General features: G+C 43.5%; 1 protein-coding gene across 1 annotated transcript; it reads left to right on the top strand.

The window, feature by feature from the left end:
* Positions 1 to 3,451: 3,451 nt before the first annotated feature.
* GPR88 (G protein-coupled receptor 88) lies at positions 3,452 to 11,738 on the top strand. Its single transcript, XM_082385767.1, has 2 exons — positions 3,452 to 10,099; positions 10,454 to 11,738. Exon 2 carries the CDS (start codon positions 10,523 to 10,525, stop codon positions 11,669 to 11,671), a length of 1,149 nt encoding a protein of 382 aa, XP_082241893.1. The 5' UTR covers positions 3,452 to 10,099; positions 10,454 to 10,522; the 3' UTR covers positions 11,672 to 11,738.
* Positions 11,739 to 21,534: the final 9,796 nt, after the last annotated feature.

The raw sequence follows: 21,534 nt of genomic DNA, 5'->3' as shown, positions 1-21,534 counted from the left end.
AGAGGAGATGAAGTGGTTTGCGGGATGAATGAACTGCCTGCTCCATCCTTCCTGCTTTTCCACAAATGTACAAAATTGACTAAGGGAGGGGGGGCAGGGTTGTGTGTTGGAGGGGGTCAGAGAGGGACTGCTGGAATAGAGGCATGAAAACACTTTAACTTTATTGGAATGTGACTTTCCTGACACTCAATTTCCTCAACTGGCTGCTTTTAAGGATGTATGTAAATGTAACATTAAAATGATTGTAAGGTGAGATTCATATGGAACTATGATTCTAAATTCTGGCTGCATGAGAATCACCTGGGGAGTGTTTTAAAAATAGTGACACCAAGGTCTTACCTCAGAGTAATTATACCAGAAAGTGGTGCATGGGGCCTGAAATTACTTTTTTAGGCTTTAAAATTAAACAAAAACAAAAACAAAAACTTCTTCATTAATTACTGGTACACAGTAGGATTAAGGAATTGAGGGGAGAAAGCCAAGATTTCCAAATATTTGACACTGTCTTTTTAAAATAAGATATTTAATTGTTCAGAGTGGCTTTCAAAATCAAGATTCAGACTGAGAAATAATAAGCTAAATAGGGCCCCTCCTCCATCTATCAGTTAACAAATATATTGCTCAAGGGCTTGTGCTCAGAACCCAAGGGAATAAGGGAATAAAAAGAAGGGGGAAAAGGGTACGAAGGTATCTTCTCCCCGCCTTCATCTATATCTTCAAGGAGTTCACAATACAGTTGGGGAAATTATCTAATCATGTATTGGTTGGGTTTTTTGTTTGTTTTTTGGATTGTGAGAGACACCCAACTTTAACCAGCTTAGGACACAAGGAGCTTATTTCTAGCCCAAGGACTAGGAAGTGGCTGGACTTAAGGAAAAGCTGGACCCAGGATCTGGAAACCAGCAGGTGTGCCCTATCTCTTTCTCTGCACGGCAGACAACAGGGCTGCTGGGAGCTGCTGCTTTATCGCAACTTCAGCTTCAGTCACCCGGAGAGGTCCTGGCTGCTTCTCAGACCCAAGCCCACACCTCTGGGAAGGGACTCACATTCACCTCTGGACTTACAAACCATATCTAGTGGGTTGGGATTGGGCTCACAGAAGAACAGGTCACCTCCCTTTGAAATCAAGTGAAGGATAGTTTTCCGAACAACGGGTGTTCTAGTCCCAGAAAAGTGTGTGCAGGGAGGGGTTTGCTGGGCCATCAAAACAAGCGTCCACCACACTGTTACAGGACAACCCTGGAGGAGAGTGTGGTGCAGATGTAATGAGCAAAGGAATACTACAGAGTATTGCTAGCCCCACCTGAAGAAAAGCCGGACCTTTGGAGCAGCGTCTTGGCAGGGTTGGGTCTATGTATACACTTAGGTTTCCCACTGCGTGTGGGGTATGGAGGTGTTTGGGAAGAAACGCGGCGGTGCAATAGGGTGTTTGCGCACAGAGAATCGCCACCTACTCCACACCCAATGGGCAGCAACACAGGAGGGGTTACTTTTATCTACAGTGTTTGAGGGGCACCTAAGTGGAGATGTGTACGATACAGTCAGAAATGGGGCAAAGTCCCCGACTCTTAAATTCCAGGACAGGGAGTCTTCTAACACCTATTTAGCAGTTGCTTTCACCAGGGCTCACAGGGCTGGCCCAGTATCCAGAGAAAGTCTTCAAGGATTAGAAAATAAAGGAATACGCTGAGAAAAGGGCTTCTGGAAATTGATGGGGATTGGGCACCTTATTTCTGAGATGAAGAAAATAGAAAATATTAGTGTTTCTAACCACCACTGATTGCCTAGATGAGGCAGAAATAGAGTAGCAGCTTCTGGTTGTCTTGTACCCTAATCTAATTTAGACTTTAAAATTATAAGGAAATTTCTTAGATTTTTCTTGTTATTTCTCTCCTGATCTTGTCAATCTTGCCCACCATCATCATTAAGAATGATGATAATTGTGATCAGACCCCCAAAAATGTATGATTTTTTTTTCTTTTCAGTGATATGTGAAAACACACACACACACAGCGCTCTCTTAAAGTAATTTGATATCATCACTAAAACTACCTAACATAATTCCTAAACACTTGACAACATGAAACTCTCTCCATCCAGTTTCCATCTCTTTCAGACAGAAATATTTTTTCAGCAGATTTAAAAAATAAACTATATTAAACCGCTTACTGGAAAAAAGTCACTTCTGGACAGAGACCAAGCCAAAGCAATTTTAGTTCAAATTGGTTTTCCTGGAAAAGCTGAAAATGTAGTTCAGAAAAGCAATGCCTTGGCAACTTTACAAATCAACACTCAGAAACTAACAAGAACAGTCTATATGTCCTCCACTGCAGTGATTCTCAAATACTAGTGTAAGAAAGAATCTCCTGTTAAAACGCAGATTTCCGGGCCCAGACGGTAACTCTGACCCAGACCCGGTTGGTTTTGGTACAGGAGATTTGAAGATCACAGTTCAATTAACTGAAAAGACAAACAGAGAGATTTATAAGTTGATAAGACTAGAAAGAGGAATTGTGTTTATTACGTTGTTTTGCTGTGAAGTTATTTTGTTATGAGGTAAACACAATTTATCTCTTAGCCCACCTCAGTGGAGCCACCTGTCTTAGTGTCATGGGACAACTTGGTTCGAGACATAGATCCTTCACTACGTGTGTAAGTAAGTCATTCACTCTCTTTGGGTTTCAATTTTCTTTTTTGTTAAGTGAGGAGACTGGATGACATCAATGGTCCTTAACCTTTTTGAGATTACAGTCTCCTTTGAGCAGCTAATAAAATTCTTCAATCTTTTCTACAGAAAAATACACAAATACTCACATACATTTTTGCACACAAATTTAGGGAGGGTGACAGTTCCCGAAACGAGCTTACAGGGACTTCCTATGGCAGTGAAGCTCAGAGCGAGAGAAATGGCTCATCTAAACCATGTTTCATACCCCCTCCCATTCAGATCTGTTCCGCTAAGGGGCACCCTCCACTCCCCGCCCCGTGCAGGGAATCACCTTTGTCACCAATAGGTGTGGCACACTTATAAGATGACCACTTCATGGAGCTGTTTGCATAAATTTAATCATTATGTGACTCCTCAGAGGTAGTTGACATGATCTTCAATTTACAAATGAGAAAACTGAGGTTTGTAAAGGTGAAATCACTTGCCTGAGGTCACATGCTAATAACAAACAGGCCTTGGATTTGACCCTGAGCTCTTAACCTCTCTGGCTGGATAATTCTTTGTCCCGGGCGTCTGTCCTGGGCCTTGGGAGATGTTTAGCAGCATCCCTGGCTCTATCCATTAGATTCCAATAACATTGCCCCACCCAAGCTGTGACAACCAAAAATGTCTCTAGACATTGCCAAATGTACCCTGGGGGGCAAACTAGCCCCCAGCTGAGAACCATGCTCCGCGGTACCCCCCGCCCCGATCACTTTACTATAGTGAGCTGACGTCACTGAGGAGGAAATAGAGAATCTCTCTGAGGGCAGGAGAAAAGTTGAGGACCATCATGACATGGTCTCACATACCCCAGGTAAAGGGCTTCAGGATAGAACAAACTATAGGTCATTTTCAGCTTCATAATTCTCTAAATTCTTAATTTCTAAAAACTCGACCATTGAGCTTTGTGGTAATGGTAGAATGCTCGCATGCAGTTGAATTATTCCTAAGTTTGGCTGTGAAACATCAAAAGCTGTTGCTCTTTAAAAAATCTCTTCTACAGTCCAAACTGGCCCATACCAACACGATTCTCAGTTGTGTTACTTCTGAGAGACCAAGATCCGAGGAAGTACAGCTGGGATTTGAAATGGGATTTTAGACTGCCTCCGTGTTGTGCTTAGTGAGGCTGCTTGGTGGCTTGGCTGATAGCAGACGGGAAAGGCACAGGAAATGAGCACTTTGTCAGTGCTGCCACTTACCCCTTGATTTCGCAAAGCACTCGAGACAGTTGCTAGATCTTGTCTTGGTGGATTATGAAATTGAGTACTAGAAAATCCACACTGGATCCTGTCATGGGTGAGGTTATATGAGGAGGGGTTGTTAGGAACAAAAGTTCTATTTAAAGAAAATCTGGTGACATAAAGCATGAAGATATGGTTACATGAAGCTTTTAAAGTGTTTGAGAAAAATCACAATGCTTTGCAGCTTGACTGAGGCTGGTTGTATCTCTTGAGAAGCAAATTGAGATAGAAATTTTGATCCCACACATCAAAGGTTCCCAAGGGACCTATTCAGTCAACAAATGTTTAAGTATTTCCAGTGTGTCAGGCACTCTGATCAAAAACAGAGCCTGGCCCTGGACTAGCTTACGGGCTGGAGAGGGAATAAACATAGCCGGGAAGCCTGGCTGCGGCTGGGATATACTCGGGTGCTTTGGGGACACCCAGGCTGGACACTCGCGCGTGGAGATCAAGAAAGACTCCTTGCACGAGGTGCAGCCTGAGCTCATACCTGGAAGCTGAGTAGGACTTAGCTGGGCAAGAGTGGGGGCAGATTGTGGAGAGACAGCCATGGGGATAGCATGCGCTGAACACGTAGAAATGCCCGGCTGGGAAGGAGAGGAGAGGCTGGGTCACAGTCAGGAAGGGCATGCCCACAGCATGGCCGGAGCAGAGGTGAGTGAGGACGCGGTGGAGAGGTGAGGCTGTAAGAGGTCACGTGGGGATTGATGCGGGACCGTTTTAAGACTTCTGCAGACCTCAGCACTTTTGGAGTCCCCATCACACATCATAGCAGACATGAAAATGTATCCTGATTCCGCCTTAAACTAATTTATGAACAACAATGAGTTGAATTGCAGTTGACTATTTAATAGCATATCCCTTTCTATTTCGAAGTTTTCTTTTTGTTTTTCAGAGCCAGTAATTCTCTTTCAGATACCAAACCTTTTCAAAGGGTATTAAAAAGCTGGCATGAAACTATAATTCAAAAAGAGACATGCACCCCTATGTTCATAGCAGCACTATTCACAATAGCCAAGACACAGAAGCAACCTAAATGTCCATCGACAGATGAATGGATAAAGAAGATGTGGTACATATACACAATGGAATATTACTCAACCATAAAGAAGAATGAAATAATGCCATATACAGCAACATGGATGGACCTAGAGATTATCATACTAAGTGGAGTAAGTCAGAAAGAGAAAGACAAATACCATATGATATCACCAATATGTGGAATCTAAAATATGACACAAATGAACTTAACTATGAAATAGAAACAGACTCACAGACATAGAGAACAGACTTATGGTTGCCAGGGGGTGGGGTGGGGGAGGGATGGAATGGGAGATTGGGTTTCAGCAGATGCAAATTGCTACATATAGAATGGATAAACAACAAGGTCCTACTGTATAGCACAGGCAGCAGTATTCAATATCTTGAGATAAACCATAATGGAAAAGAATATAAAAAAGAATGTATGTATAGCCAAATAAACTTTGCTGTACAGCAGAAATTAATACAACATTGTAAATCAACTGTACTTCAATAAAAAATAAAATAAAATAAAAATGAAAAAATAAAAAGCTGGTATGCTCTAGGCACTGTGTTTATAGGGCCCTAATCATAATGTCTTGTTTTAAACTTGCAGGTTTAAACCTGCGTAAACCTGATAACTGCCCCCCTCCACTGCCCAGTGTCCATTCTCTCCGTTCTCCTGCCCCTCCCCAGTTTTAGTAGGGCATGTGAGCTAGAGTGGTCCCAGCTTCTCTTGCAGCAAGGACAGCCATGTGACTGCTGGGGTTTTGGCCACTGGGTTGTGTGCAAAAGTGATTAGTGGAATTTTCAGTTCACATCCTTAAGTAGAAAGCTGGCTACCCCACTTTCTTTTTATCCAATCCCTGCCAGCTGGAATGTGGACATGGTAGCAGGGAAACAATGTCAGCCATGTAGACAAGGATAACATCCCAGGGCACTGGCTCTTGAACTGTAGCACGCATCAGAGTTACCTGGAGGGCTCGTTAAAACACAGATCACTGGGCCCCATCACCAGGAATTATGATTCAGGAGGTCTGAATCATTTCTAACACGTTTCCAAGTGATGCAGTTGCTGCTGGCCAGGGACCATCCCGCATAAATTGAATACTATCATCACCCTAAGGGTTGGTGGAGCACTAAGAAGATACCTGGGTTTCTCAATGGCCCTGGGGGGTTGATCTGTCTTCCATCTGGACTGCTCATTATTTTTTAAAACCTCTATAGTTTTGGGTCTCCTTGTTACATTAGCTTAATCTATATCAGCTAATCCACGTTAAGAATATTAAACTTCACCAAAGGAGGCGGTATAGTGTAGTGGTTGAGTATGAGGTAGTGGGTTTGACTCTTAGTTATGTCACTTCCTAGCTGAACTTGGGCAAGTTATTTAACCTCTTTGTGACTCTGTTTTCTCATCTATTAAATGGATTTAAGGGGACAAGTTTCCCTAAACCTTACATCCCCTTTCTAGACCATGTTCGTTACCAGGACCCCAGAATTCTGTGCCTGGTCGCCAGGAACGCACTTCTATGAGCTGTGTGGACCTCCTCTCTGGCTTTGCCCTTCTGATGACTGACTATGCTTTCCAGGTACCACCCTAGGTCTGAGGTGTTGCTAAGGAGTGGCTGTGTGACAAGGATGTGAATGAAACTCGGATGGGCAGGCTGGCGTGTCCTATGTTAAAATAAGGCCCCTCTGGCATGTGATGGTCGAACAGAGAGTGGGGAAAAACTGGGGCGAACTGTGGGCCAGAGGCAAACTCTCTGAGTTGTCACATTCCAGTGGCATGAAACAATTTATAAATCCGAGAATTCTAAATTTGAGCCTGGCTTCCTAGCATATTTGTCAAGATAGGAGAATAGAACATGTTTTATTTAACAGTTTGATAGCTTGATTTATAATTTTAAAATATTTAGACATGTGGCCTATGGACTTCTATCTGGACTCCTGCCCTGGCCTGCAAATTTAGGCCCTAGCCTGGCTACCTTGTAGGTCTGGCACGAGGACTAAATAAAATAAGAGATGAAAAATACTCAAAACAATGCTTGGTACATATGGTATGTGTACATCATTAGCAATGATGATATTTATGATTCTCCTGAGGGCAACAGGTGACCTACTGAAAGGTTTTAAGCAGAATGTGACATTTGCTTACTAGTTTTCCTACAAATATTGATTAAGGGTCTACTATGTGCCTGGTGCTGTTCTGGGAGCTGCCAATAATAGTAGTGAACAAAGTAAAACCTCCTTTTTCCAAGGAATGTATATTAGAGTGGAGGGTAGGAAACAGATAAAAATAAATATATTTAATATGTCAAGTGATGTCTTTTGGTTTTAGAAAGATCATATTGTCTGGAGGAAGGTAAGATTGCACATAGAGTTAGGAGCTTGTTGGGATAATTCAAAGAAGAGATGATGGTTGTCTGATGCCAGGTAGTGGCAAAGTGAATAGAGATCAGTGAAAAGATAAAAAAAAATTAATATGGTAGAGTGATGACACTTGGTGATTGATGGATATCAGGAGTAAGAGAGAAAATAAGGAATCAAGGGTGATAGCTAGGATTCTGACTTAGGCACCAGGATACTGGTGATACTGGTCACTGAGAACACAGGAGAAGGAGGAACTGATTTGGAAAGAAGAGGAAGGGATCAGTTTTGGACATCTGGGGTTTGAGATACCCATAGAATAGCCATGTGGAGATGTCCAGTAGGCAGTTTTATATATGGGCAGACCTTTGGTCAGTTGGAAAGTGTCTCAGTGGTGAGAGCCAAAAGCAGTGTGGGGTGGGCATCCAATGTGAGAAAAGGAAATAGAAACAGAAAGCGAGCACTTTTGCCAGGGAAGGGAGTGAGCTGTGTAGGCACCTTGAGAAGGAGGTGAAGTGCAGGGAAACTTTATCGGATTGCCGTGAAATCAGCATTTTTGTAAGGCCAATGGAAAGCAAGCAGTGGAGAGCAGAGAGATTGGACAAGCATCAGAGGGCATAGTTCACAGAGCAAGTTCCTGCCGGGGTAGGAGGAAAGAGATGCTAATGAAAACTATTTACTGTCTCACCATGGAAAGAAATGAAATCATTTATACACGCATCCATTCGTTGATTCACTAAGTATATTAATTATAATTGAGTACTGTTTTGATGCTGGGAATAAGATAGAAAAAATTCCCACCCTATATTATGTAAATTCAGTAGCTTAAAACAAAAACAAACCCCCAAACAAACAAAAACTTGTCCCTTTCCAGGCCAGGGCTAAAGAAGGGAGGGTCTTGGCAGAAGTGTGTGACTGCAAGCCACCGGAGTCCCCCAGCAGGGACTTCGCTCATTCCACGTAAGGCAGCAGCTGGGACAAAGGACCTGGAACTTGAATCCTCCCCCGTCACGTGAGAGGAAATTTTTATTTCAACAAGTTTTAACTATAAATGATTAGAGGGATCTCTTGCAGCCTTGCTGTGCTTGATGTACTCAAAGCCTTAAGACAAATAACAACAGATAAAAGACACTGGCAAAAAATCCCCCAACTCAACTATTAGATACCACTTAAGTGGACCAAATCCATCAAGTTCTACTTAGCCCTCCCTCCTTAGAGTTGTCATTAACTAACACTGTCTTTGAAAGAGAGAGAGGGAAGCAGAGAGCAGAGGAGGTGCACTTTGTGCTTCATCCTGAATAGGCACCCTTAGGGACAGACTGGAAAAAAACTGCTGCCATGTGACCTGAGACTGACTACATTACATGTTAGACAGAGTAGGTATATTTCAGGTGTCAGACTAGGGTGGAGAAATGTCAAATTTATGCATGAGGATTCATAGAAAGTTCGAACAGAAAGGGCCTTGGAAGTCACTGAGTGAAACTTCTTATTTGACAAGAATGAAGACAATCCACCACAAGGCCATTTATTTGGTGGACACCCAGCTTAGAACCCAGGTGACCTGAAACCCCACCTAGCATTTTTTTCTATTATGCCATATTACCATATTCTATATTGAGTTAAAATTTCAAATAAATGATTTTCCCGGTGAAAAATGATTTGTGGGAGGTGATGACTTTTATGAAAAATTTCCCATGTGGAAGATTCCAACATCAGACTGCAAATCTCTATCTAAGACAGACCACAAGATTAAAAGTTCTGCAGTAAAGAGACAACTTTGCCCCTTAAACTGTGGATCATTCAGGGCCCTTGCTTTCCCCCAGATACCCACTTGTATGTAAACTTCTGGCCATTTCATTTTTACCCTCTATTTCATTACTGAAACAGAAGCCACACTCTAGAAAGGAGTTTGGTGATGAGAAAAAAACTGAAATTATGATTGAAATTAAGACTTGGGGATTTTGTGTGGCTAATGACCCATGTCCCACCTTACCAAAGAAAAAGTGAATTTCAATTAGAATATAAGTTCTCCCTGAAAATGTGGGATGGAAGAGATCCGTCCTAGGTATTAGGAGTATATTTATCTCTCAGAAAAACTCACCCCCAGGATGCATCAGACTGGGATGAAATACATTGGGGGTATATTAAATTTTATTCTAGCATTGATGGAAGGAAAAAAAAAAAGAAGAAAAGAAAAATGAAGCAAAGTGAAAAATAGGGCGATTGAGAGACTGAGAAAAAACAGAGAAACTTGTTTAATGACAGGACTTTCTGAGCAAGATATTTTTCTTCCCTTTCACCAGTTAGAAGCTATTGAATAATTCATGCAAGTGTGGAAAGGCTGCCTTTTCCCTGCGTGATGTATAATTGAGCAGGGAGAGAGCTTCGAGTGGGTTCCCCTCATCAGCCACCACTCTTGCTCCTGAGCACGGGGTGCTTGCTCTCCTCTTGAGCTGAGCTTCTGCTTTTGCAGCCAAGCATCCTTGCTGCTGCCGCCTGACTACCTGCCCACCTGCCTGGGCTTGCAGCCTGCCACTTCCCTTTCTCCAGCCCTGCTGCCAGCTGAGAAGTCTCCCTGCAGCTGCTGGTTTCTGCCTAGGGCCATGTGTGTGGATGCCGCGTTGGAGAAGGAGGCACTTGCTCCTGGCACTGATCCCAGATGAGTTCCTCCTGTTGATTTCGGGACCACGGATGCTGCTGCTGAGGAGGTATTTGCTGGCATCCCTCCCTCTGCTACTGCCAGCTAAGGACCAGCCCCAAAGTAAGATACCCCCAACCCCTTTCCCCTGGTATTTTTCCCAGGTGGGATAGCTCTGCTTTTTCCTGGAAACTAGGGGCTCCATCTGCCATTCCCGTGTGTGTGTCTATGTGTGTGTTTAGGGGGAGAAGGGGAAACTGTTCTCTGTATTCCTCTGTCCTAGGGCTTCCCTGGTGCTTGCTGAATGTAAAGAGGCCCTTCGCCTGGCACTAGAGACATTTCCCAGGCAGGAACCTGTCGTTTGCCACCCCCGTTCTCCTAGAGCTCCGTCTCTCCCCCTCCCCCAGCCCATTATTCTGCTTCAGCCTTTTGTGTCGGTGGCAGAGGGCTGAAGGGATGTCTCTGCCCTCTCTGCAGGCGGGTGTCAGGATGGGCCGCGCTGCGAGAAGCCGACGCTAGCCAGAGAGGTGTGAAGAGTTGGCCAGAATGACCAACTCTTCCACGTCCACTTCCTCCGCCACCGGGGGATCGCTGTTGCTGCTCTGCGAGGAAGAGGAGTCGTGGGCGGGCCGGCGCATCCCCGTGTCCCTCCTGTACTCAGGCCTGGCCATCGGGGGCACGCTGGCCAACGGCATGGTCATCTATCTCGTGTCGTCCTTCCGAAAGCTGCAGACGACCAGCAACGCCTTCATCGTGAACGGCTGCGCCGCCGACCTCAGCGTCTGCGCCCTCTGGATGCCGCAGGAGGCGGTGCTCGGGCTCCTGCCCGCGGGCTCCGCGGAGCCCCCCGGGGACTGGGACGGCGCCGGGGGGAGCTACCGCCTGCTGCGGGGCGGGCTGCTGGGCCTCGGGCTCACCGTGTCCCTCTTGTCCCACTGCCTGGTGGCCCTGAACCGCTACCTGCTCATCACCCGGGCGCCCGCCACCTACCAGGCGCTGTACCAGCGGCGCCACACGGCCGGCATGCTGGCGCTGTCCTGGGCACTCGCCCTGGGCCTCGTGCTGCTGCTCCCGCCCTGGGCGCCGCGTCCCGGCGCCGCGCCCCCGCGCGTCCACTACCCGGCGCTGCTGGCCGCCGCGGCGCTGCTGGCGCAGACGGCGCTGCTGCTCCACTGCTACCTGGGCATCGTGCGCCGCGTGCGCGTCAGCGTCAAGCGGGTCAGCGTCCTCAACTTCCACCTGCTGCACCAGCTGCCCGGCTGCGCCGCCGCCGCCGCCTTCCCGGGCGCCCCTCACGCGCCAGGCCCGGCTGGTGCCGCGCACCCGGCTCAGGCCCAGCCCCTGCCCCCAGCGCTGCACCCGCGGCGGGCGCAGCGGCGTCTCAGCGGCCTGTCGGTGCTGCTGCTCTGCTGCGTCTTCTTGCTGGCCACGCAGCCGCTGGTGTGGGTGAGCCTGGCCAGCGGCTTCTCGCTGCCCGTGCCCTGGGGTGTGCAGGCGGCCAGCTGGCTCCTGTGCTGCGCTCTGTCCGCGCTCAACCCGCTGCTCTACACGTGGAGGAACGAGGAGTTCCGCCGCTCCGTGCGCTCCGTCCTGCCCGGCATCGGCGACGCGGCGGCCGCTGCCGCCGCCGCCACGGCTGTGCCTGCGGTGTCCCAGGCGCAGCTGGGCACTCGCGCCGCAGGCCAGCACTGGTGACCCGGGCAGGGCGGGCGGGAAGCGGAGATTCCCAGCTTCCATCGCCCTTGGGCACCACCGCCTCGTGATCTTGGAAAGCATCCCCTGCCTGAACGAAGACTCCTGCGGGTGAAGCTCAATAATATATCGGTGCGAAGATTTCGCCTTCGACCCCAGTGGGATACCTGAACCGAGGTTTCCGTATACAGGGGGTCCGCGAAGTCATTTTCGACGGCCACCTGATTTTTACCCTTTGTTCTCGTGTTTTGGAGAAATCCTAAAGTCAAAACACCGGGAAACTTCAGGAACTTGCACACTGACATTTTGAAAGAACCGGTTAATTTCTTTCAACACTGTTTTGGAAAAACAGCTTCGATAACATAATTACCATTCCCACCTTCATCATCTTATAATATATATGAAGCGCCTTGAGTGTGCATGAGCCAAAGGAAATAATATTGAAGGAAATAATATTTATGAAGCATTTTAGAAAGTAACCTACCTTCGATGATGCTTCTGCTATAATTTAGCCTTTGTATATTAACCTGAAGAATGAAGCCACAGATGTGCACACCAGTATGAGTTGCCATTAAGACCTTAAGCCCTTTATTTTTAAAAGGGTTTTTATAAAGTAAAATCATTCCCCAATGAGATAGAATCTTAGCCAGTGAGGGGGAAAACCCCCATATTTATTATTTTACACCCCCCCCCCCTTTGCACTTCTAAGACTGAAAATCGGCATTGAGTGTTAAAGCGACAGATTTCCATTGTGTTGATTGATGGTCTGAGCCAGCTATGGGATTTTTGGAAAACATAAGGGGGCTATCTATTTTAGGTACCACTTTCAGGTTTTCTATAGCATGCACATTAGTTGCTACCCTCATTTTGTCATCAATTTAACCTGCCTTATGAGTGTGATTGCAGCTGTGAACATTCTGTACTCTAATGGTTGCTAAGGAGAATAAGTCCTTCTGTTTTCTCTTTAACATTTAAAATATCTCAATGCACATGATATAATTAAACACTAATAATACCATGACTGCATAGCTAATATTAACCTCTATTGCATGCTCTCCTAGATGCTAGAACTTATTGGGCATGTGGTACTAAAGCAATACCCATTTGACAAGGACATTTTACTTCTTCCACACACCAGAAGAAGTGGCCATCAATTATTTGAAAAGAGACACAGAGACACCTCTGGCTACCTAGAGTTCTTCTTGCCTTGACCCAATTTATGAGAAGACTCCCAGGTGGGACTTTATCTTGCAAATGAACCATGGTCAAGATGGATCAATAATATGATTTGGCTCTGCAAAGCCACCTGTGCTCTTTTTAGGGTTTAGACAAGTCACACATTAGAAAGTAACAGTGTTTTTTATGTATTACCATGACACTTACCATTAATATCATATCTGTTAAAGAAGGTGTAATAAACTCAGTTATATAAAATGAACAGTTCAAATTGGGAATCTGTTCTAAAACATATGATTTGAGGCTTGCCATTTTCATCTCTGGTTTACTAAATTTATTTAGAAATATTTGAAATGCAAAATTGTGTGAAATCACTTTAGAAAATAAAAATGAGAGTAAAGTAATAAGATACTCAGCTACCAGCAATTCTGACTGTTCACTACATCAAATCTGGGGCTGAACAGCCTCAATTAACTGTGTAATTCAGGAACCAAAACAGCTTGCTTTGTTAGCCTCCTGGACATTTGTAAGCCAGGATAGTGGGAACACTTGTGCGTTTGAATAATTATGGGAGTTGCAGGAAACTTTGACATGTTTGTAGAAAAACAAAACAAAACAAATGTGTTTATTACCAATAATAGATCAGCAGTCATTTTATTAATCTATCCCCTTTGTGCATGCACCATTTCTCTCTTACTAAGGTTTCATCTGTTCCCATTTTTCTTGATTCAAATATTTAATTAAAGTTCAGACAACTATTCCTCCGAGTTTTTTTCTTCGGTCTCTGATCTTCTTGCATACCTCCTCGAGAACGCTGAAGCAGGTGACACTGTATCCTGAAGCATTGGTGATGAAAGTAATTTCTTTGTTCTGGCTTTATTTAATTTTACTTTTAGTTTCTAAAATTATTTCTACCTTTTATAACTAAATAGGATCCATATGCCAGCATTGAAAAGAAATAAGTGTAATTTCCTTTTTGTAAGTATAACTGATTTGGGGAATAGGCTGCAACAACAGAGAGCTGAATTTTTTTGGGGTGGGGCTGGGGGACGCTTGTCTAAATCTCTGTCAAAAAGATCTTCTTTTAATTAGGCCTTTATCCATGTTTCTCACTGTGGGTGCTACTAACGATTTTCCCCGCTATTCCTATAAACGGTTGCCAAGTCTATAAACTTAGCTTTTCAAGTATCTGATACATTGCAGTGCTTCTGGCTAACACTGAGAACATCTTATGCTAGTTCAGTGCCATGTGGGAGACCTACTTCAGGTTGTATTTACTGGTAATTAACTCCACAGGACTGATTCACTTTTAATTTCGAAGTAGCAATGATGTGTCTAAAAATGCCTTACTCGGGCAATAGCTGGGAGTTGGAGTTACTGCTTTTACAGATTAAGTTAATGAAGATTGTGTTCCTGTTTAAATGAAACTACACATTATCCACTCAGGAATGAAAAATCCTAATTGCTGTTTTGGGCTGCCCTACTTTGCCTTTTCTACTTTTTTTCTTTAGGTATATGCCTGTTAAGACATTTAGCACACTCTCCCCCTGCACCATACTTGGACTTTTTTTTTTTTTTTTTAACATCTTAATTGGAGTATAATTGCTTTACAATGGTGTGTTGGTTTCTGCTTTATAACAAAGTGAATCAGTTATACATATACATATGTTCCCATATCTCTTCCCTCTTGCGTCTCCCTCCCTCCCACCCTCCCTATCCCACCCCTCTAGGTGGTCACAAAGCACCGAGCTGATCTCCCTGTGCTATGCGGTTGCTTCCCACTAGCTATCTATTTTACGTTTCATCCTTGTACTTTAATGGCTAAATTCTAGGATGTAATAGGTATTACTTGTAGCACTTTCCTTCTTCCAAAATGAAATATGTGCTTAAACAATAATTCTGTTTTGTACAGAGGTACAGAAGCATCCACAGGTTCGTTTGTTTTGTTTTGTTTTTTAAATACTGTAGGGTTTTGACTCTCTAATAGAGAAAGCCCTTGAAAAGATCTGCTTACCAAGGAAATGTTGGTCTGCCCTGGCCTCCTGGTTTAATGCAACTCTGTTATTCTGATGACAACTGTATTGGCCAACTTCCTTGTTTCACGTGTGACCTCTTATTCCATTCTTCCAGGTACTCAGACACTGCTCGTCTGGGTCTTTGGCAGTCCTAGGGGCTGACCTGACAAAGGGCATCAGTAGCATAAATTTAAATTCAAGAACGTTGAGGAAAATTATAGACGTTCCTCACTTTTAAAGTGCTGCCCTTATTGTTTGTGGGGCATGGGGGCAAGAATGGATCTCCGGAAGAGAGCTCTTGATCTGCAGAAACAACGCCTTTCCTTCTGCCTCTCCTCTCTCAGTCAGCATGCTGAGGGGCCTCCACATGTGTGCGTGGACTCAGCCCACAGGTCCAAGCTCTGCCCACATCCACCTCTCAACCAGCCACCTTGCCAGCAGGTAGTGGTGCACGTACAGGGTAGAGCATGTCCTGGTAGTGACCTCAAGACATTTAGGCAGGGAATTCCGGGGGCCCAGGAACCAGGCCTGTTGAAGGAGGCACAGGCTTTGGATTTGCACATCTCCTTGGGACCCCTTTCCGTGTGGGAAGGGGAGATGCCGGAGGCAGGTGGGAGCAAGCCCTTTAAAGCATGAGACCCAGCTTGGGACCCCAGTATTTCCAACCTAAGGGCAATGCTGCTTTCACATGGGTCCTCCTTGGATATCCTTTCCTAACTCTTCCCACCTGCAGGGACTCCTTAAATAGGCACCACACATAGAGTTTCCCCAGATGCTTAATCACATCAGGCCTAGTGCTATAGGTAAGGAGGATAGCGGGGAGGGAGTGGGAAGGTTGTAGATGAAAGAAGGGATGTCAGATGTCGAAGGTTATTGAAGGGGAACAATGGGTACATGGGATGTATTGCACAGTTCACTTGTACGTATCTTTGAAATTTTTCGTAATGAAAAGTTAAAAAAAGTGAAGTCAAACTTGGAAAAAAAAAAAAGAAGGAAGGGAGGTGAGAAGGAAGGAAGGAAAGAAGGAAGGGAAAAAGTAAAGGAGAAAATGTAATTAATGTGCCTAAGGTCATGTAGCAACCTAAATGGTGGCGCTGGGATTCAAACCTTTGTCTGACTCCAGAGCATGAGATCGTAACTACTGTACTGTAGGACAAAATCAGAGTTTTTAGTTAAGTGTGGAATTCCCTCCATGACTACGGGACCGTTCCCTAAGTTCCCCAATCTCTCTCTCCCCTACTTGCATCCTTCGCTATAGCCTAGTTGGTCTCTACACTGCCTTCTAAACGTGGCCCATGTTCTGTGTCTGTAACTTGTTCATTCAAGGACCTTCCTGGAGTCCCCTCGTGTCTCATCACTTACCCAACCCTCATCCTTCCTTCCAGGAAGGCTCACTTTGTTTCTACGCCGCTCATCAGAGCTCCCCCAGCCATAAGCTCTGCCCCAACAGAACTCCTGCACTTCTTTGATTGTACCACATATTCCCTTGTATTCCCTCTGTTTTACTGTGTGTGGCATCTTCAAAACTAGATGGGAAAGATTTTTTTGGTTTATTTTTCATTTCTTTATTTTTGTAGAGCAAATACTGCCTTTTATCTTTTAGTAACCAGTTACCTGAAATATACTAAATAATTAATATATGTTTATAGTTGAAGACAGTAATTTTGAGAGAAAAAAGATTTGATCCTTTCCTTGCACATATATTTTCCTCTTAATGGAACAGACTGAGAATAAATCCTATCTCCCAACTCATATCTTGCCAAAGGATATCCCAGAGTAATAATGTATGGGATTATGAGCCATGTGTATAAATCACATGCTGTCATTTGGGGGAGATTTATATTCCTGTTATCCAAGCTCTGTTCACACTGACAAAAGCAACAATAAGTTTCAGTCCTAATTACTACTTTAAATTCAAGGTCAAATTACTGAACATATATTCAGTAATTACACATATACTTTTTTGCTCACGGTCTTGCATAGTAAAGCTGTGTGTTTTTGATTTCTAAAACCCTTAAACATTGCTAATCAATGGTCATGCAATTTTGCTAAAATCCTGGGAGGAACAACTGTGGGAATGTCTTTACTTCTTGTCAGTTCACTGGATGGTAGCCCTGAAGATCAGCTAGCCAGCCCAGCCCCCTGCTATTTTTATTCAACAGAAAGTGCTTTAGTTTTTAATCTTTCCTGGTATAAATTAGGCCCACTTCCCATTTTTCTATTCTCATATAGTAGATAAGTACGTAGCCTCCTTTGTATAGTAATGCTATAGTGGATACTCTGCTTTTAGCCAAATGAAAGTTCTATGAAATGTTGGCATGGTTGAATTCTGATATTACTACAAAAAAATCTGCCCCTATGAAAGTTTTACTTCTTGAAAATAAAGTGTGTTTTTCTATGTGCAGATTAATGTCTGTTTTCATAGAAATTTGTAAAATATAGAAACGTAGAAGAAATTATATCACTCATTACCACTCTTAGCATTTTACTGTACTCATCTACTTTTAAAAATCTCTTTTCCTATGTATATTTGATTGTACATAATTATAGCCAGAAAGTATATATTGACATACATTTATATGTATGTGTATTTATACATCACCTATGTTTTTTATTTTTTAATTTTTTTAACATCTTTATTGGAGTATAATTGCTTTACATTGTTGTGTTAGTTGCTTGTATAACAAAGTGAATCAGCTATACGTATACATATATCCTCATATCCCCTCCCTCTTGTATCTCCCTCCCACCCCTCTAGGTGGTCACAAAGCACCGAGCTGATCTCCCTGTGCTATGCAGCTGCTTCCCACTAGCTATCTATTTGACATTTGGTAGTGTATATATGTCAATGCCAATCTCTGACTTCGTCTCAGCTTACCCTTCCCTCTCCCCATGTCCTCAAGTCCATTCTCTATGTCTATGTATTTATTCCTGTCCTGCCCCTAGGTTCTTCAGAACCATTTTTTTTTTAGATTCCATATATGTGTGTTAGCATACGGTATTTGTTTTTCTCTTTCTGACTTACTTCACTCTGTATGATGGACTCTAGGTCCATCCACCTCACTACAAATAACTCAATTTTGTTTCTTTTTATGGCTGAGTAATATTCCATTGTATATATGTGCCACACCTTCTTTATCCACTCATCTGTCGATGGACACTTAGGTTGCTTCCATGTCCTGGCTATTGTAAATAGTACACTCATCTATATTTAAAAAGTGTAAGCAAAAGAAAGATGTTATAAAGAGGGGCCTAGGGTTTGGAACAGTTAGGATATGTTCAACTACAAGTAATAGACTACCTAACTAAAAATGCTTAAACAATGATGACGTTTCATCCTCACACAATTGAGAAGTCTGTAGGTAGTTTCCAGAATTTGTTCAGTAGCATCTTGATGTCATCAAGTGCCCAGGTTCTTTGCATCCTTCTGCTTCATCAGCCTCAGTGTTGTTGGGTGATGGTTCCAAGATGGCTGCTATAATCACACGACAGCACCCAAAGCAGAAGATTTGGAAAAAACTTCTGCTTGCTTGCCTCTCTTTTTCATGAGACAGGAAAGTCTAAGAGCTCCCCTAAAGATGTCTCCCATCTCATAGGTCAGAAGTAGGTCACATAGCTACCCCTAAAGGAAGCTGAGCTGTGACCATCTGGTATTAAAAAAATACTATCATGAGAAATCTATCCAGTGCTTGTCAATGTACAGGATTCATTGTTTGCCATTTGTGCTGCTCTCTACTTACTCGTGGATTTTATCTCTTTTTCAGAACTTACAGCTGGACTGCAGGTTAATATGAGTAGGTCCCTGTGCAATTTCTAGTGTCTAGAAGTCATTTATTGTTAAGTCTGTTGCACTGAAATAGGATCTTCTCTGACCCCCTATTACTTAGCTTCTTGACAGTGAAGAGATGGAGCATGTAAAAATCTACAACCTACCAGGTCTCCTTCTGTTTCTGTCCCTCTCATAGTTGCTCTCTGGATGGTTGTAGAAAGAGAACTCCTGCTGGGGGTGGAGCAGGCAGAGGTGAGAGCAGCCCTCAGTCTTCCTTGAACATCAGCACTCATGTGGTAGGACTATTTCCAGATTATGGTCAGAACGTACCGAGGTCTGGAGGTGGCCAGGAAATAGCGCCCCTCTTCACTCACTGAGTTTTGGACCATGTGATACATAAGAACATAAAGTGTGCAAATGGTGAACCACAATATCACTTCTATATGGATAAAGGCTAAGTTAGAGGATGTAACTTAATGTGAGGGTCGAGATGGGCTTACTACCATCCGCCCTACCAGTCTAGTCCTTGGAATAAGCAGGTCAACTGGCTCTCGCTAGTCCAAGTGGAGAGGAAGGAGAAAGACACCACATCTCTTGGGCTCAAGACCTTGTTAGATTAGTTCCACTCTGATGAGAAACTTGGCTAGTGGATGTTGCCTATCCACTAGGTAACTCACTTCACCTTCAAGAGGTAGACTAAAAGATGGGGCAATACTAGCAAAAGTGACTTCTCTGGAAACCAGACGAATGAGAAAAAGGCATTCTCCTCTAAAAGTGTAGACCTGTGATATTGAACCAGGGTGCAGTCAGGAGGAACAGGCAGGCTTCCGGTAGAGTTGCTCAGATGAGCTGCTTTTCTATCCAGTTTTATTTATTAGAGGAAATGCCTCCCAGTTTCTAGGAATAGGTAAACTGCCAGTTGTATCAGGAAGTGTTTACCAGGTATAATTTAAACTAGCCCCTAAATGCAAACTTAAGCTGTAAACCAGTGTAGTATCCAGATCTGGAAAGAATAATTTTTGCCATATTCTGAAGTACAATTGAAAGAGATGCTCAGCTTGGAGAAGACTGTATGGAAAAATAAGATGCTTGCAAATGTCTGAAAGGCTGTCAAGCAAAATAATAAAGCCAGATCCCATTTATTGGTAACATACTATGTGTCAGACGCTGTGCCATGCACTTTATGTATACTACCTTCTCTGATTTTCACAACTCTGTAAGGCAGGTACGATGACTCCAGTATTATAGTTGAAAATTTTGATTCTTCGAGAGTTAGGCTTGCCTAAGTTTACGCAGATGGCAAGGGAAACAGCTGACAGTTGAACTCAAGTCCAGCTGATTCTAAAGCCTGGCCTTGTAAACAAACACAGCACCCAACCGTAGAGGAAGGAGAAAACAGGTTAGGGGTGTGGTTCTAGAGGGAAAATCTGGCTCAGTGGGTGGGAGATAGATTTCAGCTTATTATGAGAAAGAACTTTGTCTTAATAGGTGCTTAAAATAGAATGGGCTGTCTCAGGAAATTGTGACTTTCCTAACACTTGAGGAATTCAAGTAGGGTGTGGAGGACTAGCTCTGGAAAGAATGTCTGTACTGTGTGGGAAGTTTTATCAGAGCAACTCTGAGATGCCTTGAAATCAAATTTCTAAGATTATATAATAACTCTTCTTCTACTTGGAGGTGACAAAATCTTTCTTGCTCTGGGCTTATAACATTTTAAATAATTAGTGAGAAGGACTGCCTTTGCCAAAAACCTCACCCACACCAGCTAACAGAGAAGCAAGCCTAGGTGACCAGGGGTGTCCCTCCTTAGGCACAGGGACATGAATTTACAACATTCTTTGCATCTATGCAACAATATGCAACAACTACATTCTTGGTGTCTTTGCCTTGTTTCTGATGCTTTTTTTTTTTTAAAACAGGAGAAGATCAAAGTTTAATAACATGTATACATACATGGGAGAGACCTAGGAAAACTGAGTAACCTGTCAAAATGGCTGAGGCCCTTACCTTAAATACCATCCTCAGCTAAAGAAAAAAGGAAGTCAAGGATGAAGAGAGTCAGTTAAGAAAGGTTGCACGAAAAGCACAGTAAACAAGGATGATTTTGTTACAGATTTAAGTCTTTGCCCATTCCGTTGATAAGTTTCTGGAGATTTGGTCATCCTCCGATTCCAGAGTCAGAGAGGGACATGCCCTTACAAACGGAGATTTCCCTTACAAATATAATGTTTCTTTAAAAAGTGCAAGTCCTACTTGGTTTTTTTTTTAGTGTCACTTTATTTATTTATTTATTTAATTTTCGCATTTTATTTTTTTATACAGCAGGTTCTTATTAGTCATCCATTTTATAAACATCAGTGTATACATGTCAATCCCAATCTCCCAATTCATCACACCACCACCAACACCCCCTGCCACTTTCCCCCCTTGGTGTCCATACGTTTGTTCTCTACATCTGTGTCTCAATTTCTGCCCTGCAAACCAGTTCATCTGTACCATTTTTCTAGGTTCCACATATATGCATTAATATGTGATATTCATTTTTCTGTTTCTGACTTACTTCACTCTGTATGACAGTCTCTAGATCCATCCACGTCTCTACAAATGACCCAGTTTCGTTCCTTTTTATGGCTGAGTAATATTCCATTGTATATATGTACCACATCTTCTTTATCCATTCGTCTGTTGATGGGCATTTAGGTTGCTTCCATGTCCTGGCTATTGCAAATAGTGCTGCAATGAACATTGGGGGTGCACGTGTCTTTTTGAATTATGGTTTTCTCTGGGTATACGTCCAGTACTGGGATTGCTGGGTCGTGTGGTAGTTCTATTTTTAGTTTTTTAAGGAACCTCCATACTGTTCTCCATAGTGGCTGTATCAATTTACATTCCCACCAACAGTGCAA

This window comes from Balaenoptera borealis (assembly GCF_965194805.1).
Source record: "Balaenoptera borealis genome assembly, chromosome: 1".
In the NCBI taxonomy this organism is placed as follows: Eukaryota; Metazoa; Chordata; class Mammalia; order Artiodactyla; family Balaenopteridae; genus Balaenoptera; species Balaenoptera borealis.
The sequence above is the reverse complement of the archived record's forward strand: the minus strand, read 5'-3'. Positions and strand labels throughout refer to the sequence as shown.

Coding starts and splice junctions, on each gene's coding strand:
- GPR88 (XM_082385767.1), top strand. CDS start 10,523: ATGACCAACTCTTCCACGTCCACTTCCTCCGCCACCGGGGGATCGCTG.